The following is a 26,060-nucleotide window of genomic DNA, read 5'->3' as shown; positions in this document are numbered from 1 at the left end:
CAATTTATTATGTCATTTTTTCACCTTTACCCTCCATGCTTCATTGCTTTCTTCTGGATTCAGTTCTCTCCTTTAGGAGTGATTTCAAAGAAGGTCTTTATGTGGCAATATTTCTGAGGTCTTGAATAAATATTTACTTCTCTCTAGTATTTAAAGGACAATATAACTAGAGATTAAATTCTAGTTTCAAAGTTCTTTTCCTCCAACACTTTCGATTGTCTTTTTGCATACCAGCCATTAAATTCTTTTGTCTACAATCTAACCATATTGCCAGGAGTTTTTCTTTCTCCCTATATTGTGTTATATTTGTAAAACACCAAATAAAATATGTAACATTTTAAAAAATAGCTCTGAACATACTCCACTCAAGAGTTGGAGCATTACCAATCCTGTTTAATAATTTACCTCTGGGCTCTTTCATTATCTCAACCTCTATCCTGATCCCCAAGGGGAACCACTTTCCTGAATGTTCCTTACCTTAAAAATAATAGTCATAAGTGCATGGTTCCCTAAAATAATACATTGTTGAATTTTGCTAGGGTTTTTTTCCTTTTTTTTTCTTTTTTAATAAATGAGCTCATACTGTGCATAGCCTTCTGCAACTTGGGTATTTTTTCACTCAATTTTAAGTTTTTTCTATTTAGTGACATGCAGCTATATTCGATTCTTTTCCTTTAAAATTCCATGTTTAATTTTTTGAAAAGATTTTATGTATTTATGTATTTATGTATTTGAGAAAGAGAGCACAAAGGAGCAGGGAAGGAGCAGAGGAAGAGAAACAAGCAGACTCCATATTGAGCATGAAGTCCCACATGGAGCCAGTCTCATGCCCCCGAAATCATGCCCCAAGCTGAAATCAGGAGTCAGATGCTCAACCAACTGAGCCACCCAGGGGCCCCTAAAAATTCCATTTTAAAAACATATTGTAATCTATCCATGATCCTGGGAATAGACATTTAGGTTATGTCTAGTTTTTGCCAGTAGGAAGAATATTGTTATGAATATTTCATACATGGCTCTTGGCACACACATACCTTGTTTGGAGTGGAACTGCTGGATCATAAGGTTTGCACATCTTTAATTTTATTTGATAATGACAAATCATTTTTCCAAAGTGTTGGTACCAATTTATACTCTCCTGTCAGTAGAATATGAGATTCCTGATTCATCTACACCTTCAGAAACACTTCGAATTACCAGACTTCCTACTTTGCAATAGTCTAGTAGATATAAATTGGTATCTTGTGATCTTAATTTGCATTTCCCAGATCACTAAAGAAGTTGACAGGTTCTTGTATGGAATGCTGGTTTAAGACTTTGCCGGTCTTTCCATTGGGTTGTCCATTTTTTTATTACTTGTATGCGATAGTTTGTGTTTTTTAAAAGATTTTATTTATTTATTCATGAGAAACACAGAGAGAGACACAGGCAGAGGGAGAAGCAGGCTCCCTACGGGAAGCCCAGTGTCGGACTGAATTCCAGGACCCCAGGATCACGACCTGAGCCAAGGGCAGACACTCAACCACTGAGCCACCCAGGTGTCCCACGATACTTTTGAAAGAATATATGCCAGATATGAATCTGTTCTCAGTTATAGTAACATTGTCACAAATATCTTCTCCCATTTTGTAACTTGTCTCTTTTACTCTCTCTGTGGTATCTTTTTATTAGCAAACATTTTTAATTTAACTTTTTTTCTTTTATGGTTGGCACTTTCTTTATATCCTAAGGAGGTCTTCCTTATCCTTAGGTCTTGAAGATATTGTCTTGAAGCTTTCTTTCTTTCTCTTTTTTTTTCTTTCTTTTTTGAAGTTTTGCCTCTCACTTTAAGTGTTTCATCATTGGAAATTGACTTTTGTGTGTAGAGTAAGGTATGGATCCAATTTCATTTTTTCCCACATGCATAACCAATTTCTCTGTGTCACTCCCCAGTATCTGCAATGCCACCTCTGTCTTATACCAAGCTTTCGTATACATGTGGGTCTTTTTCTATGTGTGGTACTTCTTTGGTGAGTTTGTCAAGCTCTGCATAGACATTACATTTTCTTAACTAATACAGTAGGGCAAGGCCTCCTATCCTAAATTTTTCCTCAGCAGTATCTTGGCTATTCTTAGACATTTGTCTTCATAAAAATTATGGCATCAGCCTGCAAGCGCCTTAAAATTCTGTTTGGAGATTTTTGAAATTTAATGGAAGATAAAAATAAATCTCAAAAATATAAAAATAAATCTTAAAAATAAATCTTGCCATTTGCAACAACCTGCAGGCTGCCCATCTTGCCATTTGCAACAACCTGCAGGCTGCCCTGTTTTGTAAAAACAAAAACCTGTTGTTTTTACCATGCAACAAAACTTTTATTGGGGCAGCCCAGATAGCTCAGCTGTTTGGCGCCGCCTTCAGCCCAGGGTGTGATCCTGGAGACCTGTGATTGAGTCCCTGTGATTGAGACCTGTGAGTGAGTCGAGCTTCCTGCATGGAGCCTGCTTCTCCCTCTGCCTGTGTCTCTGCCTCTCTCTGTGTGTCTCTCATGAATAAATAAATACAATCTTAAAAAAAAAAAACTTTTATTAACATTTGAACAGCTGTTGAGAAAACCAGCAGTTCTGTTATCACTGAAACTGATAATTTTTAAACTTAAATTGGGGCAAATGGCTAGAGTTCAGAGCAATGCCATCATTGGGCACTAGAGAGTATAATGGAAATGAAAAAAGTCAGTCGAGAAAGACAAATACCACATGATTTCACTCATTGGTGGAATTTAAGAAACATAACAAATGAACAAAGAAAAAAGACAATCAGAAAAACAGACTCTTTTTAAAGATCTTATTTATTTGAGGGGAGTCTGGGGGAGGAGCAAAGGGCTAGGAAGAGAAAATCAAGCCAACTCCCTGCTGAGCACGGAGCTAATGCGGGACTCCAAACCAGGACCCCAAGATTATGACCCTAGCCAAAATTAAAAGTCAGATGCTCGACCAACTGAGCCACCTTGGTGTCCCTGAAAAATAGACTCCTAAGTATAGAGAGCACACTGGTGGCTACCAGAAGGGAGGCAGATGGGGAATGGGTGAAACAGCTGAAGGGGATGAAGAACACTTACCATGATGAGGGGAAATGTATAGAATTGTCAAATGACTATATAGTACAGCTGAAACTAATATAACACCGTATGTTGGGACGCCTGCGTGGCTCAGCAGTTGAGTGTCTGCCTTTGGCTCAGAGAGTGATCCCAGAGTCCTAGATCGAGTCCCACATCAGGCTTCCTGCATGGAGTTTGCTTCTCCCTCTGCTTATGTCTCTGCCTCTCTCATGAATAAATAAATAAAATTAAAAAAAACCCCACACCGTATGTTAACATATACACTGGAATTTTAAAAAAAAAAATTCAGTTTGGAGAAGATTGACGTGTCTATAAGGGTACAATTCCACTTAAACTGCACTGTCACCCTTTGTGCCATGATTAGCACATATTTTACATCTATATATGTTAAAAAGATCACAAGTTATATTGTCTTTTTTTTTTTTTTTTTTTTTGGTTTAAAGTCCATTGACATCGGGGCACCTGGTGGCTCAGTTGGTTGAGCATTTGACTCTTGATTTTGGCTCTGGTGTCATGACCTCAGGGTCCTGAGATAAGCCCCATATTGTTGCTGTCATCAGGCTCCCTGCTCATCGGAGAGTCTGCTTCTCCCTCTGCCCCCTTCCCCTGCTTGTGCTCTCTCTCTCTCTCTAGAATAAATAAGTAAATCTTAAATAAAAAAAAAAAAGTCAAATGACATTTAAAGAATTTAAGAACAAAAAGTTGGCTTTTAAAATATTTATCACTTATTCACCATTCCCAGTGTTCTTTTTGTCCTATGAATCTAAATTTCTAAATGCTATCATTTCCTTTCAGCCTATGGAACTTCCTTTAGAATTCCTTGGGATGAGGGTCTGCTGGTGACAAATCACAATTCATATACTCACACACCATACAACTGGCCTAAAGATCTTTGTCTATCGCTCATAGGCTACTGGACAACAAACTTCAGTAATTCCATGGGGGCCAAAAGGAAGGTGTGTGGTCCAAATTTATATTTGCTGACTGGTTCCCATCTGGTCTCTAGCCAGCTAGACAATGTGTCTAGCTTTACAAGACAATGTCATAAGGACCTTGCCCAGCTAGGGAATTTGGGTGTGGAAGATAAAGACAAAAAATTAAAAAAAAAAAAAAAAAAGGTTATTTAGAGTAACAAGAGTTGTTACTCATTTTAAATGAAGTCAAGAATGATTTCAATCACTAATCACTATTATGGCCACTATTATCAGAATGGTCCCAGGCCTGAGGTGAAGAAAACTCACCCAAGCCCCTCTGGCTTTCCCTTTCTTTCACCTGGGTTTAGGCACAGACTGGGAGGCATTTGCTGACCAGATTAAGGAAGGCTTATTTGCTCATTCACCAATAGGATAAGATATGTCTACATTCCCTCCTCTAGCTATTTGCTTAACACCTACACAAATGTCAAGCCATTTATGATGTTGTGGTTTCAACCTTCCGCAGATAGACCAAACCCTACAAGTGAGTTCTGCTGTATGCTGGTTGTGTGGTTTTAGGAAATGAACTTCTCCTTCCTGGGCCTCATTTGGTCATTTCTAAAATTGGGATAATAATTATGTATTAATTTTTAAGGGCTGCTGTATAGATTACCACAGATGGGGTGATTTAAATGACATAAATTTGTTTTCCCACAATTCTGGAGGCTAGAAGTACAAGACCAAGGTGTTAGCAGGGTGGGTTTATCCTGAAGCCTCTCTCCTTGACTTGTAGATGGCCACCTTCTCCCTGCATCTTTACATGGTCTTCCTTCTGCGTGTGCATCTGGGTCTTCCTAGCTTCTCATAAGGACACAGACATATTGGATTAAGATCCACCTAATGACCTCACTTTAACTTAATTATCTTTCTAAAGACTCTATCTCTCCAAATACAGTCACATTATGATGTATCGGGGGTGAGGACTTCCACATGTGAACGGGAGAGGAGAGGACACAAGTCAGTCCGTAACATCCTACTAGGTATTATTGTGAGGACTGAATTCTCTAACGTGTTTAAAGCACTAACACAAAGATTGACATAGTATATTCCCTGATGTAAATATTACTATGAGGTCCTACCTAAAAAGATACTGGCACTTGAACACAAGAGAACATAGAGCAGGAAAAGATAATTTTCCCATTTATGGTTCCTTGTTCCCCATCTGATGGGCATTTGTGTTGTTCTTCCAGCTTTTCTTTTAAAAATACACCAACACAATGCCTGAATGTAACATCTGTGGGGGAACTTTCTATAGGATAAAAAGCAAAGCAGGCAGCTATATTTTTCTGTTGCGACATTTGCCTGTTGCTTTTATCTTCTGGCTACATTATAAACTCCCTGAGGACTGTCTTAAGCATCCCTGGTATTCTTTACTACATCTAAGAACCCCAAGGTGCACATAGTCAGGGCTCAGTAAAAAACCCACCAATCAAACCAACAGTTCAGTGTCTTTGTCATTGTTTGCTTCCCTCTGAGAGGATAGACTGCCATCTAGTGAATCTGGCTATTAGACTGGGAAAGAGAGATTCAGAAAATCTCAGACTGCTGTTCTATGTCTTACATATTTGATATTTATGCATGCAAAAAAAAAAAACAACTAGAAATCTGCTTATTGTTTGACAGCTTGATATATTAATGGTAAATTCAACTAAGCTTTTATTTTCTTTTATTGCCAAGAGATTTCTGCCCTTCATATAGTCAACCTCATAGTGAATCTGATTAGTGACAGTAAAATAAATATGGAGAAGGCCATGAGAAACTCAGGAATCATAAAGTGTCTATTTAGTATTAAAAATGTGCAGTATAGCGAATGCAGGAACACTGTAGTGCCAAGAAGCTATTATTCCTGCACTATAATGCCAGACTTAATTTGACTACTAAATTTTTTATTTTATTTTTATTTTATTTATTTATTTTTAAAGATTTTATTTATTTATTCATGAGAGACACAGAGAGAGAGGGGCAGAGACACAGGCAGAGGGAGAAGCAGGCTCCATGCAGGGAGCTCGATGTGGGACTCGATCCCAGGACTCCAGGATCACGCCCTGGGCCAAAGGCAGGCGCTAAACCGCTGCGCCACCCAGGGATCCCGACTACTAAATTTTTTAAAAAGATTATTTATTTATTTGAGAGAGAGAGAGCAGGAACAGTGGGGAGAGGCAGAGGGAGAGAGAGAAGCAGTCTCCACCAAACAGGGAACCAGACACAAGGTTCAGATCCCAGGACCCTGAGATTATGACCTGAGCCGAAGGCAGCCGCTTAACGGACTGAGCCACCCCGGTACCCCGACTACCAAAATTTTTAATAATAAAGTTGTAGTTAAACTTGTTAAAATTTCATACTTTTTTGTTTTTAGAGATTTTATTCATCTATTTGAGAGAGAGCGCATGCGCACACACATACACACAAAAGCCTTGGGATGGTGGGGAATGGTAAGGAGGAGCAGAGGGAGAGGGAGAAGCAGACCCCTCACTGAGCAGGGAACCTGATACGGGCTTGATCTAAGGCCCCGAGACCATGACCTGAGTAGAAAGCAGATGCTCAACCAACTGAGCCACTCAGGTACCCCCAAATTTCATACTTTCTTGATAAAAGTTTATTCTTGTATCCAAAAGTGTATTCTATGATGGAAGTCTTTAGCTTTGGCAGAACATTGTTTTTAACACGCAGCTATTGTGCATTTGGCAAAAGCGTGTGTTTGTTGCCCATATACTTGGAACTTCTTATTTGCCAAACTGGTTTGGGTGCTGATAATGAAGAGAGGAGACAGTTCCTGCTTTCAAAGAGTTTTTGTGTGCTGGGGCAGGAGGGGGTACACAAGAGTGGAGATGAGCATGTACATGATTAGAATATAGTAGAAAATATGTTAATAAGTAGAATATGAAGAACCTGTTTGCAAAGATCTGGGTCTAAGGGTTTGGGGGCTGAGCAATCCCCTAAAAGATACTCAGATGGTAAGTACTAAGTTCCACCACTAGAAATGCTTCCTAGAAGAGGTAACACCTAAACTAAATCCTGGAAGAAGAATCAGAGTTGGTTAGTTAAAAGGATTGAAAGTAGAAAAACAAGGTGGGGAGGGCAAAGCAAAGCCTGGAAAGGAGAGAACAGTAGTTCTAGATCAAAGGGATAGAATATGTACAAAGGTTCTGAGGGGAGAGAAAGAATATATAGTCCCTCCTAAATCTGAAAGTATACAAACTCTTATGCTTATGTATTTTTTCTTTTTTGTTTTAAATTTTAAGTAATCTGTACACCCAACGTGGGGCCCAAACTTACAATCCCGAGATTAAGAGTCACATATTCTTCTGACTGAGCCATCCAGGTGCCCCTACATTTTCAACTTTCCAACACTTGCACTGGTAGCCAGCCTCCAAGATGGCCCCCAATGGTTCACACCCTTGCGCTGTCCCCTCCATCACTGAATATAGGTAACCTGTGTCATCAAAGGGATAATGTGGAGACTATGGTGTATGACTTCTGAAGTTAGGTCATAAAAGACACCATGGCTTATGTCTTGCTCTCTTTTGGATCATTTGCTCTGAGGGGAGCCAGCTGCCATGCCATGAGGATATCCAAACAGCCAAAGGAGGGGTCAATGTGGCAAAGACCTGAAGCCTCATGCCAACAGCCATGTGAGTGGAACTTCTTGGAAACACATCTTCCAGGCCCAACTGACTGTAATATAGGCCAATATCCTGACTACATTTTCTTGAAAGACCCTGAGCCAGAACCAAAGAAGCCACTCCAGATTCCTGATCCACAGAAACAGTGCATGATAGATAACATTTATTCTTTCAAGTTACTAAAAATTTGGGGGGTTATTCGGCAGTAAATAATGAATACGCTCCCTGATGTGCTCAAAGACACCTTCCAAAGCAAAATGCATCAGCTTTTATCCATCATACATTTTCATTTTGATTATGGGATTATTTTAGTCCATAGCTTGTCTGGTAAATTTGTGCTGGGATTTTGAGATATTTTTTGAAGATGGTTATTCCATTTTACCTAGGAAACACAAAAGCAGAGCTGAAAGAAAGAAAAGACAGGGATGGAAGTGGGGATGAAAATACAAGCTGAAAGAGGTGAGAAAATTACAAAAAGTGCACATGCCTAAGGGACAGTTATGTTCAGTCATCGTGGCTCTAAAGGACAAAGGGTAGTGGCAGCAGATAGAACAGGTCCATTATCCACAGCAATCAACAAACAGTGTAGGAAAGCATTTGATGAGATAGAGAATCTTTGAATCTGTGCCCAGAAGATTGACAACAAGGTTGGCTGCCCCTTAGCTTTTTGAGGCTCAGGGCTTATTTGGGGACTTAAAGACCGACCTAGCAAAGAGCCACCAGTGGCTCACTGGGATAGCATCTTGGCTTTAAGAGCCATTTTGATCTCCACAGCATCAAAGTGAGCAGGAGATGGCATCTGCAAATACCTTCACTGCCAAGGACTTCACTGCAGGGAGTAGGCTTATCCTTCTCCCCTGTAGGGAGTTTTATCTCCCTTGGCAGAGTTTTCAATGTGGACACTTCCTGATAGAATAAATGTTTATACTACTTCAAAGACTCCTCATTAGTAGAAATGGCCTTTGGTGACTGATCCAGAGTCTTATCCATACATTCATTCAACAAATATTTATTGAGCTCCAAGAATGTGCTAGATACTGTTCTAGACACTAATGAACAAGAAACTCATAAACTTTATTTTTTTTTAATTGGGGGCATGTAAACAGTAAGCATGTAAACAAAATAGTTAACAATGGGGGGCATGTAAATAGTAAGCATGTAAACAAAATAGTTAACAATGTCAACTACTATTAGGCACTATGAAGAAAAAAATAAAGCAAGGTATGATAGAGTGAATGGGGAGAGGGTTCTGCTATTTTCGGAAGGCTGGTCATAAAAGGCTTGTTTGAGGAAGCGATATTTGAGTCACTTAGTAACTTTAGGTTTACCAACACACAGACAAGAGACTGATTTTTGACACCTGTTTATAACTAGACCGTATCTGTAGTTCATTGTAGCTGCAGCTTAGAAGGGAAGGATGTGCAAATGGAGAGGGGTCCTTGTGATGAGTCTGAAAAAGGGAACAGTAAATGAATCATAAGGGTGTCTTATAAGCCACAGTAACTAGCTTCGACTTTATCTAGAGGATTGGAGAGCCACGGAAAGGTTTAATTTGGGGAGTGAAAGGATTAAGATTATTATCTTAGAAAATCACTCTTGAGGGGCACCCTGAGTGGCTCAATCAGTTAAGCGTCTGACTTCAGCTCAGGCCATGATCCTAGGGTCCTGGGATGGAGCCCTAAGTCCAATTCCATGCTCAGCAGGGAGTCTGCTTCTCTTTCTCCCTCTGCTTCTTCCCCTGCTTGTGCTCTCTCTCGCTCAAACAAATCAAACCTTAAAAAAAGAAAGAAAGAAAGAGAGAGAGAGAGAGAGAGAGAGAGAGAAAGAAAGAAAGAAAGAAAGAAAGAAAGAAAGAAAGAAAGAAAGAAAGAAAGAAAGAAAGATAGAAAGAAAGAAAATCACTTTCAATATAGGGTAGAGACATCAACCCTGAAGGGAGGGGAAATGGTTAATAGGTTGTTGCTGCGATGACCCAGAGAGTAATCCAAATTAAAAAGAGGCAATAGGGCTAGAAGGAAGGCAACAGAAATGAAAAGGCAAGATCTAGTTACAGTAGAGTATGAAAAAGAGAATGATGATGGGGAGAAAGGTAGACTCATTCATTGAGAATGGGAAAACAAAGTTGAGGCAAGTAAAAGAAGATGAATTCAGTTTGGGACATGTTGAGTGTGAGGTGTTTACAGGACATCCCAAGTTCAATGTAATAAGAAGTTGCATATATAGGTGGGGCAAAAGTATGTATGAGATAAATTGATTTAGCAGATGAAATGGCCATTGAAGCCAAGAGAGGACAGATAAGTCATCTTTGTTGAGTGAAAAGTAAAAAGGGTCAATGGCGGAACTGCAAGGAAAATCAACATTTATGGGATTTGCAGCAAAAAAGAGTAAAGAAAAGATAAACAACACAATGATCAGAACCAGTGAGAATAGTCAGTGAGATGTGGGACATTGTGATTTCATAATTCCATCTGTTCTGTTCTGTGGAAGCCAGTCAGTCACCTTCCCATCTTTGATTCTCTTACAAAGCTGTTGTTCATTTAACAAATTTTATTGAGCCTCTTGGCACGGTTATTTTTTTTTTTTTAAGATTTTTAAAATTTATTCATGAGAAACACAGAAGAGAGAGGCAGGGACACAGACAGAGAGGGAGAAGCAGGCTCCATGCAGGGAGCCCATGCCCAGGAGTCCGGGATCACGTCCTGGGCTAAAGGCAGATGCTCAGACAGCTGGGCAGCTGGGCCACCCAGGTGTCCCTCTTGACACTGTTCTTGATGCTAGGGACAATGAGCAAAAAAGACAAATGCCCTGACTTTAAGGAGTTTACATTCTAGTGTGGTGAACGGATAAGAAACAAACATTTTAAAAAGGTAAAGAAATATAAGGTGGTAAATGCTATGGAACAAAAAGTACATTAAGAAGCATCGGGAGCCTAGAGAGGGTGTGTAAGCAGTTTCCAGGGGGTAACTAGGAGGGTAGACCTCCTTGACTAGGTGATACTTGAGCAAAACCTTGACATTTGCCAAGTAGATACCTGGGGGTAGAGCATTTTAGGCAGAAGTTACAACCAATGCAGGGGTCTTGAGGCAAGAGCAAGCTTAGGAAGTCCAAGAGGTGAGCAGGGTCAGGGTACTAGGGAGGAATTCAAAGAAGGAATCGGGGGACACCGGGTAGGATTTTAGCCTGTTCTGAGGAAAACGAGGGACTTTGGGAAAGTTCTGCGCTTCAGACTGAGGTGTCTAAGGTTTCCTAAAAGGGAAAACTGCTCCACTTAGAATAGACGCCGAGTGGCAAGGGTGAAGCAGAAACTGAGGCAGAAGGTGCCGGCGCCCTGAGCCAGGACTGCAGCCCCGCGGGTTTCCTGATAACCTGGAAGTGGGCTGAAGGCGAAAGAAAAGTCGAGAACACCACCGAGGCTCGCGTCCTAAACAAAGGAAAGCTGCGGCCGCGGACGGAGGCAGGAGACTCCGGGGGGGGAGCGAGGGGCGGGTGGGTTTTCCGGGGTGTGTGGGGAGGGAGGGAGGGAGCTCAGTCCCGGGCCACGAGCCGTCCGTGAGGCGTATCCAAGCGGAAATGTCAGGCAGGAAGCTGCCGGGACGGACGGGCTCAGGGACGGGGACGCGCGCCTGAGCCGGAGGCCCAAGCCGTCGTCAGCACGGAAGCGGCCTTCGAGGCACCCACAGCCCGGAGCGGCCAGCGCCGCCGCCGCCGAGCAGGGAAGGGGGGAGGGAGCGGCCGTGCGTGCGCGTCCGGGAGGGAACTTGAGGAGACCCGGCCAGAGGGGCCCGCTTCCCGCCCAAACGGGCGAGCCGTGTGAAGACGGCGGCGGGGGCGAGCGAGGAACCGGCTCTTCACCCGCTACCACACAGCTCGACTGCTTAGAGTCGGTCTTAGTCACTGGTAAACGCGTGAAAGCGACACAACCACAACTTCTACGGTGACACGAAGGGCCGGCAGGCCCCGCTCCAGCGCAAGGGCCGCGTCGCCCGCGTCACTCTGAGGTAACAGCCTTCCTCTTCAATCGCTCCCTGGAACACACACACTCACACCCCTCCCCCCAGGGCGGGAGGCCTCCTCCACTACGGGTCGAAGGATGGGTCAAGTCACGCTGAGCGAACAAGGCGGATCCGGCGCCACAAAAGGATTCGCAGGGCGGGGCGACCCGACGGCTCCCTCTCTTGTCTCCATTGGCTGCGATCGCGAGACTCTCCTCGCGGACTGGCTGCTGGGGAGCCTCGGAGACGGCAGCGGCCCCGCCCCCGGGCGCGCGTGCGCACGCGTGGCGGGGGGCTCGCCGCACTGAGCAGGCGCGGCCTCGTGTCGGCTGGAGGGGCGGGTGGAGCGGCGCGCGCTGCGTCCCGGCGCTCGGCCTTCCTTGCCGGTCCCGCCCTCCGTCGCGGCGGCGCGGTGTATCTTGGGATAGGGAGCGATCTCCGAGCGAGGCAGCAAGATGGACGCGGGATTCTTCCGCGTAAGTAGAAGCGCGGGGATCTGCGGTGAGGCGAGGGGCTCCTCGAGAAGGCCCGGAAAGGGGCCTAAACTCGGGTCGGCTGTGGCCAGCGAGGGAGGCTTCGAAGATCCTGATGATCTTCCGCGCCGGCGGACGCTCCCCCCTGCCCTGCGGCGGAGAGACCGGTGCGCCCCTGCGCAGTCTCCTCCTCCGGGATCGTCCCCCCTACGCGGCAGCGACGGTCGCCGGAAAATGGCGGCGGGAATGGGCCGGAGCGGTACCTCGCCGCCCGCCTGCCTGGTGGGGCCTGCAGGCCGGGCCGCGCGCGCCGCCGGGTCCTGGGGCCTAGTCGGGCCGCGAGGAGGAAGTCCCGGGGGGGGGGGGGGCGGAGGGAAGCCCTGAGGTGACTGGCGGCGGGAGGATTCTGGAGAGTACGGTTTTCGGGGTACCGCCCCGGGGAGCGTGTTAGGGCAGGAAACGGCGTTCAGCGGCTTCTCTCTCTCTCTCTCTCTCTCTCTAGAGAGCGAGCGAGCGGCGCCGACCCCCCCCCCCCCGTCCTCCCTCCTGGTCCTAAGTCTTCGCGGAGGCGCGGGGTCAGAGTTCGCGGGAACTCCCGCCCAATTTGATACTCCTTTAGGGAGGGGAACTCCGATAATAGGTAGTTGGAACGTTTGAATCTGAGACTCTTAAGGGCAGCGGGTGCAACAAAAAGTGTGCACGTGTATGGAGGCAGGGGCGCGGGGGGGGGGAGGATCCTCTCTCCTTCTCGCACACCGCCCCCCCCACCCCCCCCCCGTTTGTTTTAACTCTTCTGAAGTCCGCCGGAGAAAAAGGGGGCCCCTTTACCTAGGTTCTCCCGGGGCCGCGCGCCCAACACCTGCAGGCGGGGGAGCGATCTCGTCGAAATTGGTGCTCGGGGCCCAGACTTTTACGAGGCTGGTAGTGCTGGAGCCTGTTAGTCCCAAGTTCCTCTCCGGTAGGAAACGCGTACCTAGAAGAGATGTAGATGGGTGGGAAGTGACACTCCTGGGACTAGTTTGCACATGCCTTTAGTGCAGGACGACCGTATTAAGAGACCAGTGGGTTTGGGTCGAAATCTGTATGTAATGTACGTTGGCTCTTTCCACTCCCTGGAGCGTATAATGCGCGGTTTGCGTGTTTTAAAGGAAAAGGTTGGAAGAAGGGAAGACCAAGACTTCAAAGAACACAACTCTTGGCACTTTAAAGCCGACACTGAAATTCTTCAATTGGCTTTAAATGTGCCTTCTAGTTTTTCATCAAAAGTTGCGGTATTATTCCAAGCACTTACCTAAAAGAGGCAGTTATTTGTTTTACGTTGTGCAAACAATACTGTAGTTATTTCTGTAATGATAGTTTCGGTTGAGAGCTTATTATTGACATTTCCATGCTGTTGATGAACTCTGTTTTCTAATTACCATCAAAGTATTTTGAAGTAGTAAATATTCTTGTAATCCAAATGTATTCTGTGGACACAAAAGCCTGTTCTTTTGATTTTTTGTTGTTGTTGTTGTTGTTGTTACTTCCAAGGGAAAGGAGTTCCAAGAGAAAAAGAACAACGTGGTTGATAAATTTTAAAATGAATTTTTGCTTTAGTGTTAGTAAAAATCTAAAAGAAAAGGGTGTGGGTTTTTATATACTACCTATAATTCCTTAGAGGAGTTGACTGGATTTAAACTGCGTTAAAAGAATTTAGGGCAGTTAGGTTTTTTAGTGCACTGTCAGCCAGATAGTAAGCTGAATTTTTCAGTTTAAATAGAAATGATCGCTTTCATTTGCTGAACAACCACCACATGCCAATTACTTTACATACATTATTTTGGAGATACACAGCCTTTGCAAAGTAGATTTTAGCAAATAAAGAAACATTCTCAAAGAGGTTAAGGAACTTCTTTGAGTCATGTGGCTTAAGCAGTGGCAGAATTGGGGTTCTAATCCAGGTTCTTTAGATTCCTAAACAGAATTTTCTTGATCACTTTTCAGGGAACAGTGGCCAGCTTAGTGAACCAATCAGTAGATTTCAGGTCATACAGCCAGTTACTTTGATTATGTTGTTCAGTTGGAATGACAAAATGCAGCCTAATGAGTGATCACTTAATCGTCTCAGGTAGTATTTGTAAGCTCTCATTTTTCCTAAGTCATTGCTGAAATTGAGTTAATTAAAGTAAACCCGTATTTTTCGTGCATTCCAAGTTTTTAAAGTTGTGAATAGAGTCCTAGGGTGTTGCTTTTCCTTTTTTGCCCTGCTTATATATGCATTGCCACAGTAATTTTGCAAGCATGCTACTGGTTGTCACAAGAGGATGAAATTTAATGGTCTTGTTTGGAATTATGTATTTAAGTATAGTAAATATTTCAATGTGTTCTCATTTATAAAAAGCCTTAAACTTCTTTTAACATAGAAAAAGGTGTAAAAAGATACACTTCAAACTTAAGTTGCTTGTGGGGGAGGTGCTTAGCTTTAATGCTCTATACTGCTATATTCGACTTGTTGCAATGAGCTTATATTTTGTAATTTTTAAATATAGTCAAGTTTTTTAAATGCTTCATTGGGAAAGGAGTATACATTTTACACTTATGAATGTTAGCTGTGGTGATTTCTTGATTATCCTATTTCTACTGTAAAGGTCATAGCCATCATTAGCTGATAAAAAGTAGGAATTTAACTTTGAGCTCTTAATTAAAATGTGTTTCTCTTCCTGCAGGGAACAAGTGCAGAACAGGATAATCGGTTCAGCAACAAACAGAAGAAGCTACTGAAGCAGCTGAAATTTGCAGAATGCCTAGAAAAAAAGGTATTCTTCTGGATAAAACTATTTATGCACCTCCATAGCAGAGTTGATTCAAACATTTTGGGGCTGTTTTAATGAAACATTTTCCACCTTTTAGCAACAACACACACAAAATAGCACAACCACACAAGACTGAACCAAATTGTACCTTGCTACACCAAAAAATTTCATAAGCTAAAAGGAATTTGGTTGGACAAAACTCTTAAATGAGCTTTCTTTTAGGATTATAAACCTTGCACTCAAGAATTTCTTGCATGTTTTATCAGGTGGACATGAGCAAAGTAAATTTGGAGGTTATAAAGCCTTGGATAACAAAACGAGTAACGGAAATCCTTGGGTTTGAAGATGATGTTGTGATTGAGTTTATATTCAACCAGCTGGAAGTGAAGGTAATAATACACAAATGACTCTTATTTCTGAATATATGACATAATTTTGTGAATCTATGGAGACTGAATTTTTCTATGGAATACAAATATAGGAGGGTTATTTTACAATGTTTGTTGTGAACACTTTGTAAACAACTATTAAGCCTGGAAGTTTAGTGAAGGTACATAGTTTTGAAAGCTACACAGGTGAAAAATCAAACTTACTGTTTGTAATTTTGCTGTTACATGTTAAGTTACTTTGACAGCAATTTTCTAATGATAATGTGATTTATGATTTAAAAGGCCTGAACCAAAATGGAAGTTATTCCTTGCGTCTGAAGTATAGCACCATCACCTTATTAGGTCACAGCAGAGTGAGTGTCCCAATGTCGCTCTGACCCAACTCCCTTGATGATGCAGTGTGTGTTTGGAGGTGAGTTGTGTAAAGTGGCCGAACATCAACAACAACAACAAAAAAAAACACAAACAGGAAAGAGCAATTGGGTAAATCTAGACACTGCTCTTTAAAAATACTATTATGAGATGGACGTTTATGTGAAGCATGAGGGGCAATTCTGATTTGATTGGATATTGTTTTTAAAATAATCAAGTAACTGAAGTCTTTAGTTGTAGCTGCATGTCAGCTAGTCATCAGTTAACATTTTAGGCAGACTTTTTGTTTACGTTATGCTTAAACTTCAGACTGAAATAAATTGGCAGCATTATTAGAACCAGTTAATGTGATTATTCCTCTCTTCATTCATGAGATGATGATACAATTGATGTATAAAAAACAATTTTATTATAAGATAGTTTGTTGTTTTGCCACAACAACCCAAAGGATAATCGTAAGATGTACCATATGACCTTTTTGGCAAATATACCAATGTGAATTTACCTTTACATTAATCCTTTTCCCAAAGAGTTCGCCCTTGTGTTTTGACAGAACAGTTGGCATTTCAACTGATAAGGTATTTCTATTTTTAAAATAATTTGGTAATTACATTTTGGTTTGAATATTGTTAAAGATTAATTTTAAGAAAGCACTTCCTTAAAAATGTATACATTTTACTTAGAAAACCAGGAACGTGGGAAACCGTTTTTAAAATGATGATTAAAGATAGATTTTATTGGAGAAATGCTTTACTGATTTGTATTTTAGTGCTTTTTTAAAACCTAAGTATCTGGTAGTATTCCCCTTGTAGTGAGCATGAGATTAAAGTTTAGAACTTTTTTAAACAATCTTTTCTTTTTTTGTGGTTGTGTACTCATTATTGCTTGTTCGTCTTTTGCAATTTAGATAAATGATATAACATTAAACTCAAGGTGGTTGAGTTGCAGTAGGGAGTCGGAAGCAAGCCAAGGGAACATCTTTCTCTACAGGGGACTTGGCGATTCCAAACCCCCAAGGTTCCAAGAAGAAACTGAAGACACCTGGAATCTGTACTTGCTTTGTGCTATTGAGCTGTGCTTGTTATATGGACCTTGTTGCTTGACCAACAGATTTAGCATTAAAAACCCAGTTATTTTTGAGAAAACTTGACCTCTTAGCCCTTTGTGGACAGTTGAGAATTTGAGGCATTGTTATAATAGATTTTCTTTATATAGTATTCAGGCTTTCAGCTTAGTCTTCAAAAGTTACAGAGTGCATGCATAACTTGTTAGTTTTCATAACTGGACGGTAGATATTTTATAGAAAGCTATCTTAATAGTGTTAGAGAAGTGAACAGTTTATGTACTTTTTCAATTTCTCATTGGGGGAAAATTCCCAAGCAAGCAAACATTTTCCTTGTTAGTAAATGCAGGAATTTGTGGATGTTCATGATGGTTTTTAAAGTTAATAAATGTAAGGCCCACTAACAGCCACGTAGTCTAAAAATACTTACGAAATCCACAAAGGATTAACAGGCTGCTCTGATGCTTTGGTAGAGTGAGAGAGAATTTGGTAATCTGTGCTAGAGATTATATTGCTGAGAAACTTAGGGAAAACTATTTAAGTAGTAAAGAATATATTTGTATTTAAGCCCCTATGGTAGACTTAAAAAATACTAATTTAATGAGTTTTAGGTTGGTTGGTTGGCTTGTTTTGAAGTAACCTGTTTCTCTTCCTGTCATGTCTTTTTGCAGAATCCAGACTCCAAAATGATGCAAATCAACCTGACTGGGTTTTTGAATGGAAAAAATGCTAGAGAATTTATGGGAGAACTGTGGCCCCTGCTCTTAAGTGCACAAGAAAACATCGCTGGAATCCCTTCTGCTTTTCTAGAACTAAAGAAAGAAGAAATAAAACAAAGACAGGTAATAAGACTTTTCTCTTTTGTGTAATGTTGATTTGAGAGCGTGGTATCCAGATTGCTAAGACCTTTGAATTTTACATGACCTGGCTAGGATCAGCATGTTGTTTTGCTTTGCTGTAATATATTGACCATTCAGTTTTTATTCTCCACTCCTTCCCCCCCAAACCCAACCCCAAACATTGTGAGTTTAAAGTATCATTTTCCAGGGCACCTGCATGGCTCAGTTGGTTGAGCGTCCGGACTCCTGGTTTCAGCTCAGGTCATGATTTCAGGGTTGTGGAATCGGGCCCCTGAGGGCTCTGTGCCCAGCAGGGTGTCTGTTGCTCTCCCTCTCTATCCCCCCCCCCCCATGTGCACACATGGACCCACTCTCTTTCTTCCTAAAATAAATAAAATATTTTCATAAAATGTCATTTTTCTAGAGTCCAGTAATTTGATACATACTTTATTTAAAAATGGTTTGAGTACTTTAAGTTGAAAAGAAAATTGAACTTCAGTAACAATGTAAAAGGTAAGCACAGGTTCTTCATATGGGCAGTGTACGTTAAATCACAATTTTAAGTAGACTTGAGAGTAGTCTTGTTGAAAAGCAGAGGCCGATGATTTACAGCATTGATGTTTATGAGAGGTGCAAAGTCTTCAGTTTGTTGATCTCAAATGTTCAGCTGTGTTTACTTTGAAAACTTGATCTTTGCAGATTGAACAAGAAAAGTTGGCATCTATGAAAAAGCAAGATGAAGACAAGGATAAGAGGGATAAGGAAGAAAAAGAAAGCAGCAGAGAAAAAAGGGAGAGGTCTCGAAGCCCAAGAAGGTATAATGCAGTGCATGCATACCTGATGTTTTGCAAGTATTCTGTGTGTAGAAAATTGCACAGAATAAAAAGGAAGCTAACAGCACTATTCAGAGAACTTCTTCCATCGTTCATTTTCACAATGGACTGAATAAGGCTTGTCTCTAGCCTGAAATACATCAGTTTTGTTTGAGACCGAACATTTGACTAGAATAATTGTCTCTAAAATCTTGGTGAATAATACAACTGTTAATTCCTATATCAAAATCTAGATTTTTATTTTTTACCATATTGCTTTTGTTTAAATATAGCATTGAATTATTTTACTCTTTTTCTTTCCTTTTTATTAGAAGTCTGTGCCCATTAGCTAGTTGTATTATACTTACCTAATTCCCTGTTCTGCTTTTCTTAGATGGTTGTACTGAACCCAAAACAGATCACTTATTTTTCTTCTTCCTTCCAATGAGACTATGGTTAGGTTCCCATTTTTAAACCCACGACTCAGCTTCTACTGTATTTGTGGTGAAAGGTGAGAATTCTCCTAGGCTTTCATTTTTAGAGTTCTAAGTTTTTCATAAATCTGCTGGAATTAGTAAAGGGAGGAGGAGATTTCTTTGTCCATTTTTATTTATATATTTGGTATTAAAACCTTATCAGGGAAGCAGTCTTCTAGAGTTCAGCACATCATGGTGGTTAACTATTGATGAACCAGGTCTGCTGTTTTACTTCAAGTTAGAGAAACTGTAATTGTAAAGGAAAGTGGTCTTTTTCAAAGACTATGCAAGTTTGACTTTTTTTTTTTCCTCTTTTGAAGAGCATATTACTTTAATTGCACTAGTCATTTTTCTAAAATATATATAGACTACCTAACTCTGTGGTGGGATCTTTCTGCATTTAAATTGTTTTGTTGGACTTGAGTTACTATTAGGGAATATCATTTTACCTCTCAAGCATTCCTTTCCTCTGAAAAGTTAGTCTTTGGTCTCCTCGTCCCTAGGAATGATTAAAAATCTAAATCTAGAGTCCTGGGTCAGTGCTTTCCTCTTATAACTGGTATACCGGAAAATATTGTTACCTTTGTTTGCTTGCCTTTCTGGTTTTCTTTTGGCCCTTCCCCTGTTAAGGAAATATGACAAGATATCTTATTTTCACAAGGAATTTCTCAGGTATAACAAACAGTGGTGTAATTAAAAAGATTAATTTGCCCTTTGATCTCTCCCAATCCACATTATTCAAAAACCTGAAAAAAATTACTTTCATCCTAGACGCAAATCCAGATCTCCTTCCCCTAGAAGACGATCTTCCCCTGTCAGGAGAGAGAGAAAGCGCAGTCATTCTCGATCTCCCCGTCACAGAACCAAGAGCCGGAGTCCTTCCCCTGCTCCAGAAAAGAAGGAAAAAACTCCAGAGCTCCCAGAACCATCAGTGAAAGTAAAAGAACCTTCAGTACAAGAGGCCACTTCTACTAGGCAAGTATATAAAAATTCATTTATAAATATCATAGTTTAGGCTGTTAATAACTGGCTGCCAATATAATTGAATTACAAACATAAAATTACTTATTTCCCTTTTATATATATATATATATTTTTTTTTAAGATTTTATTTATTCATGAGAGAGACAGAGAGAGAGAGGCAAAGACATAGGCAGAGGGAGAAGCAGGCTCCATGCAGGGAGCCCGATGTGAGACTTGATCCCAGGACTCCAGGATCACGCCCTGAGCCGAAGACAGGCGCCAAACCGCTGAGCCACCCAGGGATCCCCCCCCTTTTATATTTTTTAAATCATAAAATCAGCTTGTTGAAAAGATTCCAATTCTACAGAAGAGTTTTAAGTAAATGCCCTGAAGGTGACCACTGCTATCAGGTGGTTGTATTGTTTCAGATATTTTATATATTGTAATTTGCCTTTTTTCTCCAATATCGTGGACAGCTTTGTACTTTAAAAATGTTTGTGGTTAGGATCGTTACTTGCTCTTTAAGTTTCAGTGATGTGTATATATCTAGGGTTAAGGAGAAGTCTTCATGGATTTTGAAAACATTTAATTTTGTTTATTTATTTTCTTAAGATTTTATTTATTTGACAGAGAGCCAGGGAGCCTGAGGATCCCAGGACCCTGGGATCATGACCTGATCAGAAGGCAGACACTTAACTGACTGAGCCACCCTGTTTTCAGGCACCCCTGAGAACATTTTAAAAAGAAAAATCCTACTATGTCATTATGTTATGACTTAGGAGTCAGCTGAAAAAGGAAAAAAAATAAGCTTTCTGTTTATACAGTGACATCCTGAAAGTTCCCAAACCCGAACCTGTACCAGAGCCTAAAGAACCTACTCCGGAGAAAAATTCCAAAAAGGAAAAGGAGAAGGAGAAGACCCGACCAAGATCTCGGTCACGTTCCAAATCAAGATCCCGGACACGGTCTCGCTCTCCGTCTCATACTCGACCTAGACGGCGTCATAGATCCCGATCAAGGTGAGCTATGGCTTCAAGATCGACATAGATCTTGGGTTTTGCATGCTGCTCTCTGGATAGAATTTTTTTTTTAAGATTTTATTCATGAGAGACACAGAGAAGCAGAGACATAGAGGGAGAAGCAAGCTCCCTGTGGGACTCAGTCCCAGGACCCTGGGATCACAACCCGAGCCAAAGACAGATGCTCAACCACTGAGCTTTCTACCTAGGCATCCCTCTGGGTAGAATTAGATAAATAATTTCAGAGCAGTAGAAAGCATTTAGTACAAGTGTTATTCTTTGGACCTAAAGAGAGAATCTGAGGACACTTTCTGTGTACCATAAAAATCTCTACGTAAATGGAAAATGGTATGCCTTGAAGTCCATTTTTAAAATCTAGTTGTTGGAAAAAAAAAGAAAAAAAAAAGAAAATCTAGTTGTTGGGCAGCCCAGGTTGCTCAGCGGTTTAGCGCCACCTTCAGCCCAGGGTGTGATCTTGGAGACCCGGGATTGAGTCACATATCAGGCTCCATGCAAAGAACCTCTTTCTTCCTCTGCCTGTGTCTGTGCCTCTCTCTCTTTATGTCTCTCATGAATAAATAAATAAAATCTTTTAAAAAAATGTGTGTGTGTATATGTATATATATATATATATATATAGTTGTTGAGAAAGCTGTATCAAGGAATTCGTCCCTTGCTCTTGTTTATTCAGGTCTTAATTCTGTTTGTTCTGGCAGATCATACTCCCCTAGAAGGAGGCCAAGTCCGAGAAGGCGGCCATCTCCTCGCAGAAGAACCCCACCAAGACGAATGCCACCTCCACCCAGGCATAGAAGGAGTAGATCTCCAGTGAGACGGTGAGGGCTTTCTTTATTTCTTGTTCTTTATCTATCCCTTTCCTTTGCTTTTTTTCTTTATCTTTTTCTGATTTTCCTTTTTTTTTTTTTTTTTAATTTGGAAGTGTCAGTACATGAAAGTACACCACATTTGCTTTAGGCAATGTTTGAATTAGTGTCTCCCTAGAATAAAGAGCTCATGAGTGATATTATTAGGTGATGCTTTCTAAAGAGCCTCTTGAGGTTTAATTGTGCAATGAAAAGCAATGCTAGTGCAGTGTTGGGGGGGGGACAAATTTACCATTTTACTGATGTTTTGTATTAAGTTACCCTTTGACCCCAAGATGTCCTAGGAACAAGGGAATTTGCCACACACCCTATTCCTTTGGATTTTAATTATCACTGGCTTCTGAAAAGCAGATGACCACAGAGCCAATAAGCTATTTTTACCAATATTAAAATAATCTATGTAGTCAAATTTTTGTTTAGAATGTTTTTTTCTCGTTAATAGACGTATTTATAAAATTTCAAACAAATAACAAAGTTACCCTTAATCCTATTATATGGATATAGCCATTTTCAGCAGTTTGGTATCTAGGTATTTTTTAAGAGATTAAACATAAAAGTAACCCTGTCAGTACCAGTGTTCTTTTTTAAAAAGTTATTTTAAAATTGGCATGAGGTAAAATGTTTGGGTCTGTCCCTTTTAACAAAAAGATTATTGGCTAAATCTGCCCAAAGTAAAGGCCTGGTGCACTGGTTGCAGAGTTTTGTACCTTCTTGACCTCCTTGGAAAGAGCCATGATGATTGTGCTTCAGATTATACTGAGCACAGAAGTTTTTGTGTTTGAATCTTTTAAGTTTTTTTGCAGGAAAATGAATCTACTTGGTAATCGAGAGGGCAAATAAGTTCCTTGATTTTTTTTGTTTCTGTAAGCCTTTTCAGAGTCCCATATTTTTTCAAAATGAAATATTTGGGGAGGGGATTGTCGTGATACACTCAACCATTTTTATGACTACTGCTGAAAATGATAGATTTGATGTTACTACTGACAAATGAGACAAATGGTGTCAATGGTCAGTCAATTTAGACATCACACTTTTCTAAAATTGGTTATTCGCTTTTAGGAGAAAAATAATGCTGGTGCTTTCTAGTACAAGATTAGTGGAAACAGCTATTTCTTATATTGGAGTTTTGCAAACAGCGTGTTTTAATTGTGCTTACTGAGCCATTTAGCAGTCAAAATATTTTGCAGATTGTGTAAGATTCCCTTTCAGCCAGTTTTTATCTCACACTTAAGGTAGGGTTTCTTTTTTTCAGGTTCTCAGGAATTCTTCCGCCAAAGGTGAATTCTGCAGGTACACATAATTGCAACAGAACTTACACAAATTTTGCCGCAGAATTCGAGAGGCCCCTGCTTCTAAGTTTATGTAGCTAAATGAATTCCTAATCCTGCTGCACATTTTTTTTTTAAATGCAACCTAAAGGTTGTTCGACATTGTGCTATTAAATGGAAAATACTTTTGTCACCCAAATTTTGTATGCAAACTCCAAACAGTGATGATATTCCTAAGGAAAAAAGAGACTGGTTAGTTACTGTATTATAGCACTCAACGTGACATGTTTTATAACTGAAAAGACAACTCAAACAGAAGCATTTATCAGAATAAGTTACTCATATTTAGTCTCAGAACTAGCTGTTTCCTGTCCTAGGTTGTGTGGTTTTGTTTCCCATTTTTTAAAAATTTATTTATGTGCTTAGCTACATAAACTCAAAAGTTGGATAAAAATAGCTGTATTTTTGTGTAAACTGTACATACCTGTAAGGTGGTTCTTGACAAGTATACAGGTAATGAATGTGAATACTTTATTCCACAGAAGACGACGTTCATCAGCATCCTTGTCTGGAAGTAGCTCATCATCCTCTTCATCTCGTTCCCGGTCACCGCCAAAGAAGCCTCCTAAGAGGACATCCAGTCCCCCTCGAAAAACTCGTAGGTTATCTCCTTCAGCAAGTCCTCCGAGGCGAAGGCATAGGCCATCACCTCCAGCAACTCCACCGCCAAAAACTCGTCATTCCCCAACACCCCAGCAGTCCAATCGTACAAGAAAAAGTCGTGTTTCTGTCTCTCCAGGGAGAACTTCAGGTAAAGGTAAAAATCAGACACATAAAAACAGTATGTTTGTTCTTCATTTGGCTGTGAAGGGCACAGTCAGTTGTTGCTGCCTTTTCTCTCTTCAGAGTGTAAAGTAGCTGGGTAATATTTGTGTATGTGATAATCTTTGTAAATTTCCTTACCACCTTTTCTTTCCTGCTTTAAGTTCTTGGGGATTGTTGAAATAGAGTTTACATGTAAACGTGTTTTGTCTTCAGCATGTGCCTCTGGCATCAAGTAGGTGGAGAAATACATTACCAGCCGTGGGCTGAGTTGCGGTAACTGATTGTCAAAGTTTGTGTTGTCATGATAAGGGATCATTTTATTACTGTGAGACCAGTTAACTTTTTTCCCCTGAAGATTTTTTTGTTTGATACCTCATCTGAGGACTTCATATTCTGTTTTAATTCTTTCTTGGCCCCATTGTGCTCCCTAGGGAGGAACATGGTGTCCTTAAAAGCTGATTTGTTTTTTAATTTAGGCTCTAGGCAGGGTTCTTCTGAGTGTTGTTGTCTGTGCTTTATTCTGCAGATTGATTTCTGAGGAATTTATGATCTATGATCCTGCCAGGCAAGTAGAATGCCATATTAGTCTGAGTGAAGGTTGTGGTATATTGGGATTTGTTCCTTTAACATCAAATACACAAGGAGAAAAGCAGTAGGATCTATTTGCATTGGGCTTCTGGTGCTTAGGGCTGAGATGATAGCCTGAAGGGTGAGTAGTGGGGGAGGAGAAATCCTAAAAGCTACTATAGTAATTGTTTTTTGAGAAGCAGTGTGTTGCTTGATATTTATGGGGCTTGTTCTGATCACATCTGAATTTTCAGGTTAGAAAAAGAAAATGGAGATGGGCAAAATTTTGACTGTCATTGAGGTATAGACGAGCCATAAGAGTGACAGGAGACTGGCAGATAAGGCTAATATGTAGAGAGTAGTGTATAGGTTTTCTGAATTTTAAAGGATTAATTTGGTGATTATTATAATTAAATGTTATGTGGTCATTTTTGTTGCATTAGCTCCTTATACCCGGACAGACAGCTGGATGAGAATAGAGACATTCGCGTCTTCTAGGTTCAGACTTCATTTAAGTATGGGAGTGGGCCTAGGGGTCACTTATTTTTATAACTTCATGTCCCATATTACCTTTGTTCAAAATTAGGAATGTTTAAATAATTTCCAGCCACCATGTCCAAATCTGATGCCCATTGTCCTAACCGGTTTTTTTTTTTTTTTTCCTTTTCTATGAAGTGTTTGTATTTCTGAATATTTTTTTTTTCCTTTGTCTGGAGCCAGAAAGCTCACTAGTAAAAAAAATGTTATAAAAGTTCTCACCTATTACTTTGTAAAAACACATCAAGTTGGGATTTTTCTATTTACATGACAGCTAAAGAATGAAAGTATCTGAACAGGAGGACTGAATCTTTGTTAAAATAGGTTGATAAGAATTCACCTTTTTCAGTCTACACAGGCACCAACTTCTTGTGTTCTGATACATTGTTAAGGGGAGTGGGCTACTGCTTTCAAAAAAAGAAAAAGTCACAGTGGATATGCAAATAGAGAAATAAGTCATGGTGGAAGACAAAGAACTATTTATATTCCTATGGATTCTGGGACAGGTCTTCCACATCCAAAAAAAACATAGCCAAAGAGACTGCCTTGTGTCTCCTGAAGCTGAATTTGGCTCTCACTACTTGGAAATAACTTTTTATAGTAAAATGATCCCAGGCCTCTGTGATGAAATTTCAGAGGTAGAACAGACTTTAGAGATTGTCATCAAGAAACCGGTTCTCAGGTTAAGTGATTTGGTCAAGGTCAACCAGTCAGGACTAAAATTTGGGTTCTCACTTCTCAGTTGAAAAAATGTATACTTTGCCAGCTTTCCTACCCCAAAATGTTTGTTTTGATGGCTGGAGGAGGGAGATGCAGGGTAGGGTGAAATTCTTCAGTTTCTGTACGTGGTGGTGTGATTTCAGGAATTCCTTTTTTACGATACGCCATGGCTAGTAAGATCAGTGATGCCATTAAAGTGTAATAGATTTTACTTGTATATTTTTGTAGTGGTTAACCAGTCAGGACTTTGAATATTGGGCAAATGGAGTAGGAAGGAGGCAGAGAAAGTATTGGGAGGAATTTAGAGGTAAATAAATAGTTCAAGGTATATTGTATATCCTCATCTGAAAAGATCTTCAGGGAGCATTTTGTAA

The 26,060-nt window shown here is 40.6% G+C and overlaps 1 protein-coding gene across 14 annotated transcripts in view; it reads left to right on the top strand.

The window, feature by feature from the left end:
- Positions 1-7,594: 7,594 nt before the first annotated feature.
- The window catches only part of SRRM1 (serine and arginine repetitive matrix 1), a 35,203-nt gene continuing 16,737 nt past the window's right edge, over positions 7,595-26,060 (top strand). For 3 of the 14 annotated variants that reach the window (XM_072827767.1, XM_072827770.1, XM_072827766.1), the window contains exons 1-9: positions 11,979-12,163; positions 14,866-14,955; positions 15,219-15,341; positions 17,448-17,618; positions 18,315-18,430; positions 19,675-19,878; positions 20,691-20,885; positions 21,602-21,721; positions 23,580-23,854. In XM_072827767.1, the coding sequence (XP_072683868.1) occupies positions 12,143-12,163; positions 14,866-14,955; positions 15,219-15,341; positions 17,448-17,618; positions 18,315-18,430; positions 19,675-19,878; positions 20,691-20,885; positions 21,602-21,721; positions 23,580-23,854 (1,315 nt within the window). In that variant the 5' untranslated portion in view covers positions 11,979-12,142. Of the gene's footprint in view, positions 7,705-8,081; positions 8,155-11,624; positions 11,694-11,978; positions 12,328-14,865; positions 14,956-15,218; positions 15,342-15,623; positions 15,754-16,243; positions 17,619-18,314; positions 18,431-19,674; positions 19,879-20,690; positions 20,886-21,601; positions 21,722-23,579; positions 23,855-26,060 lie in introns of those variants that run through there. The other 11 variants (XM_072827772.1, XM_072827771.1, XM_072827769.1 and 8 more) reach the window with 9 other exon arrangements.

Source organism: Canis lupus, chromosome 5 (genome assembly GCF_048164855.1).
Source record: "Canis lupus baileyi chromosome 5, mCanLup2.hap1, whole genome shotgun sequence".
NCBI lineage: Eukaryota > Metazoa > Chordata > Mammalia > Carnivora > Canidae > Canis > Canis lupus.
The sequence above is the reverse complement of the archived record's forward strand: the minus strand, read 5'-3'. Positions and strand labels throughout refer to the sequence as shown.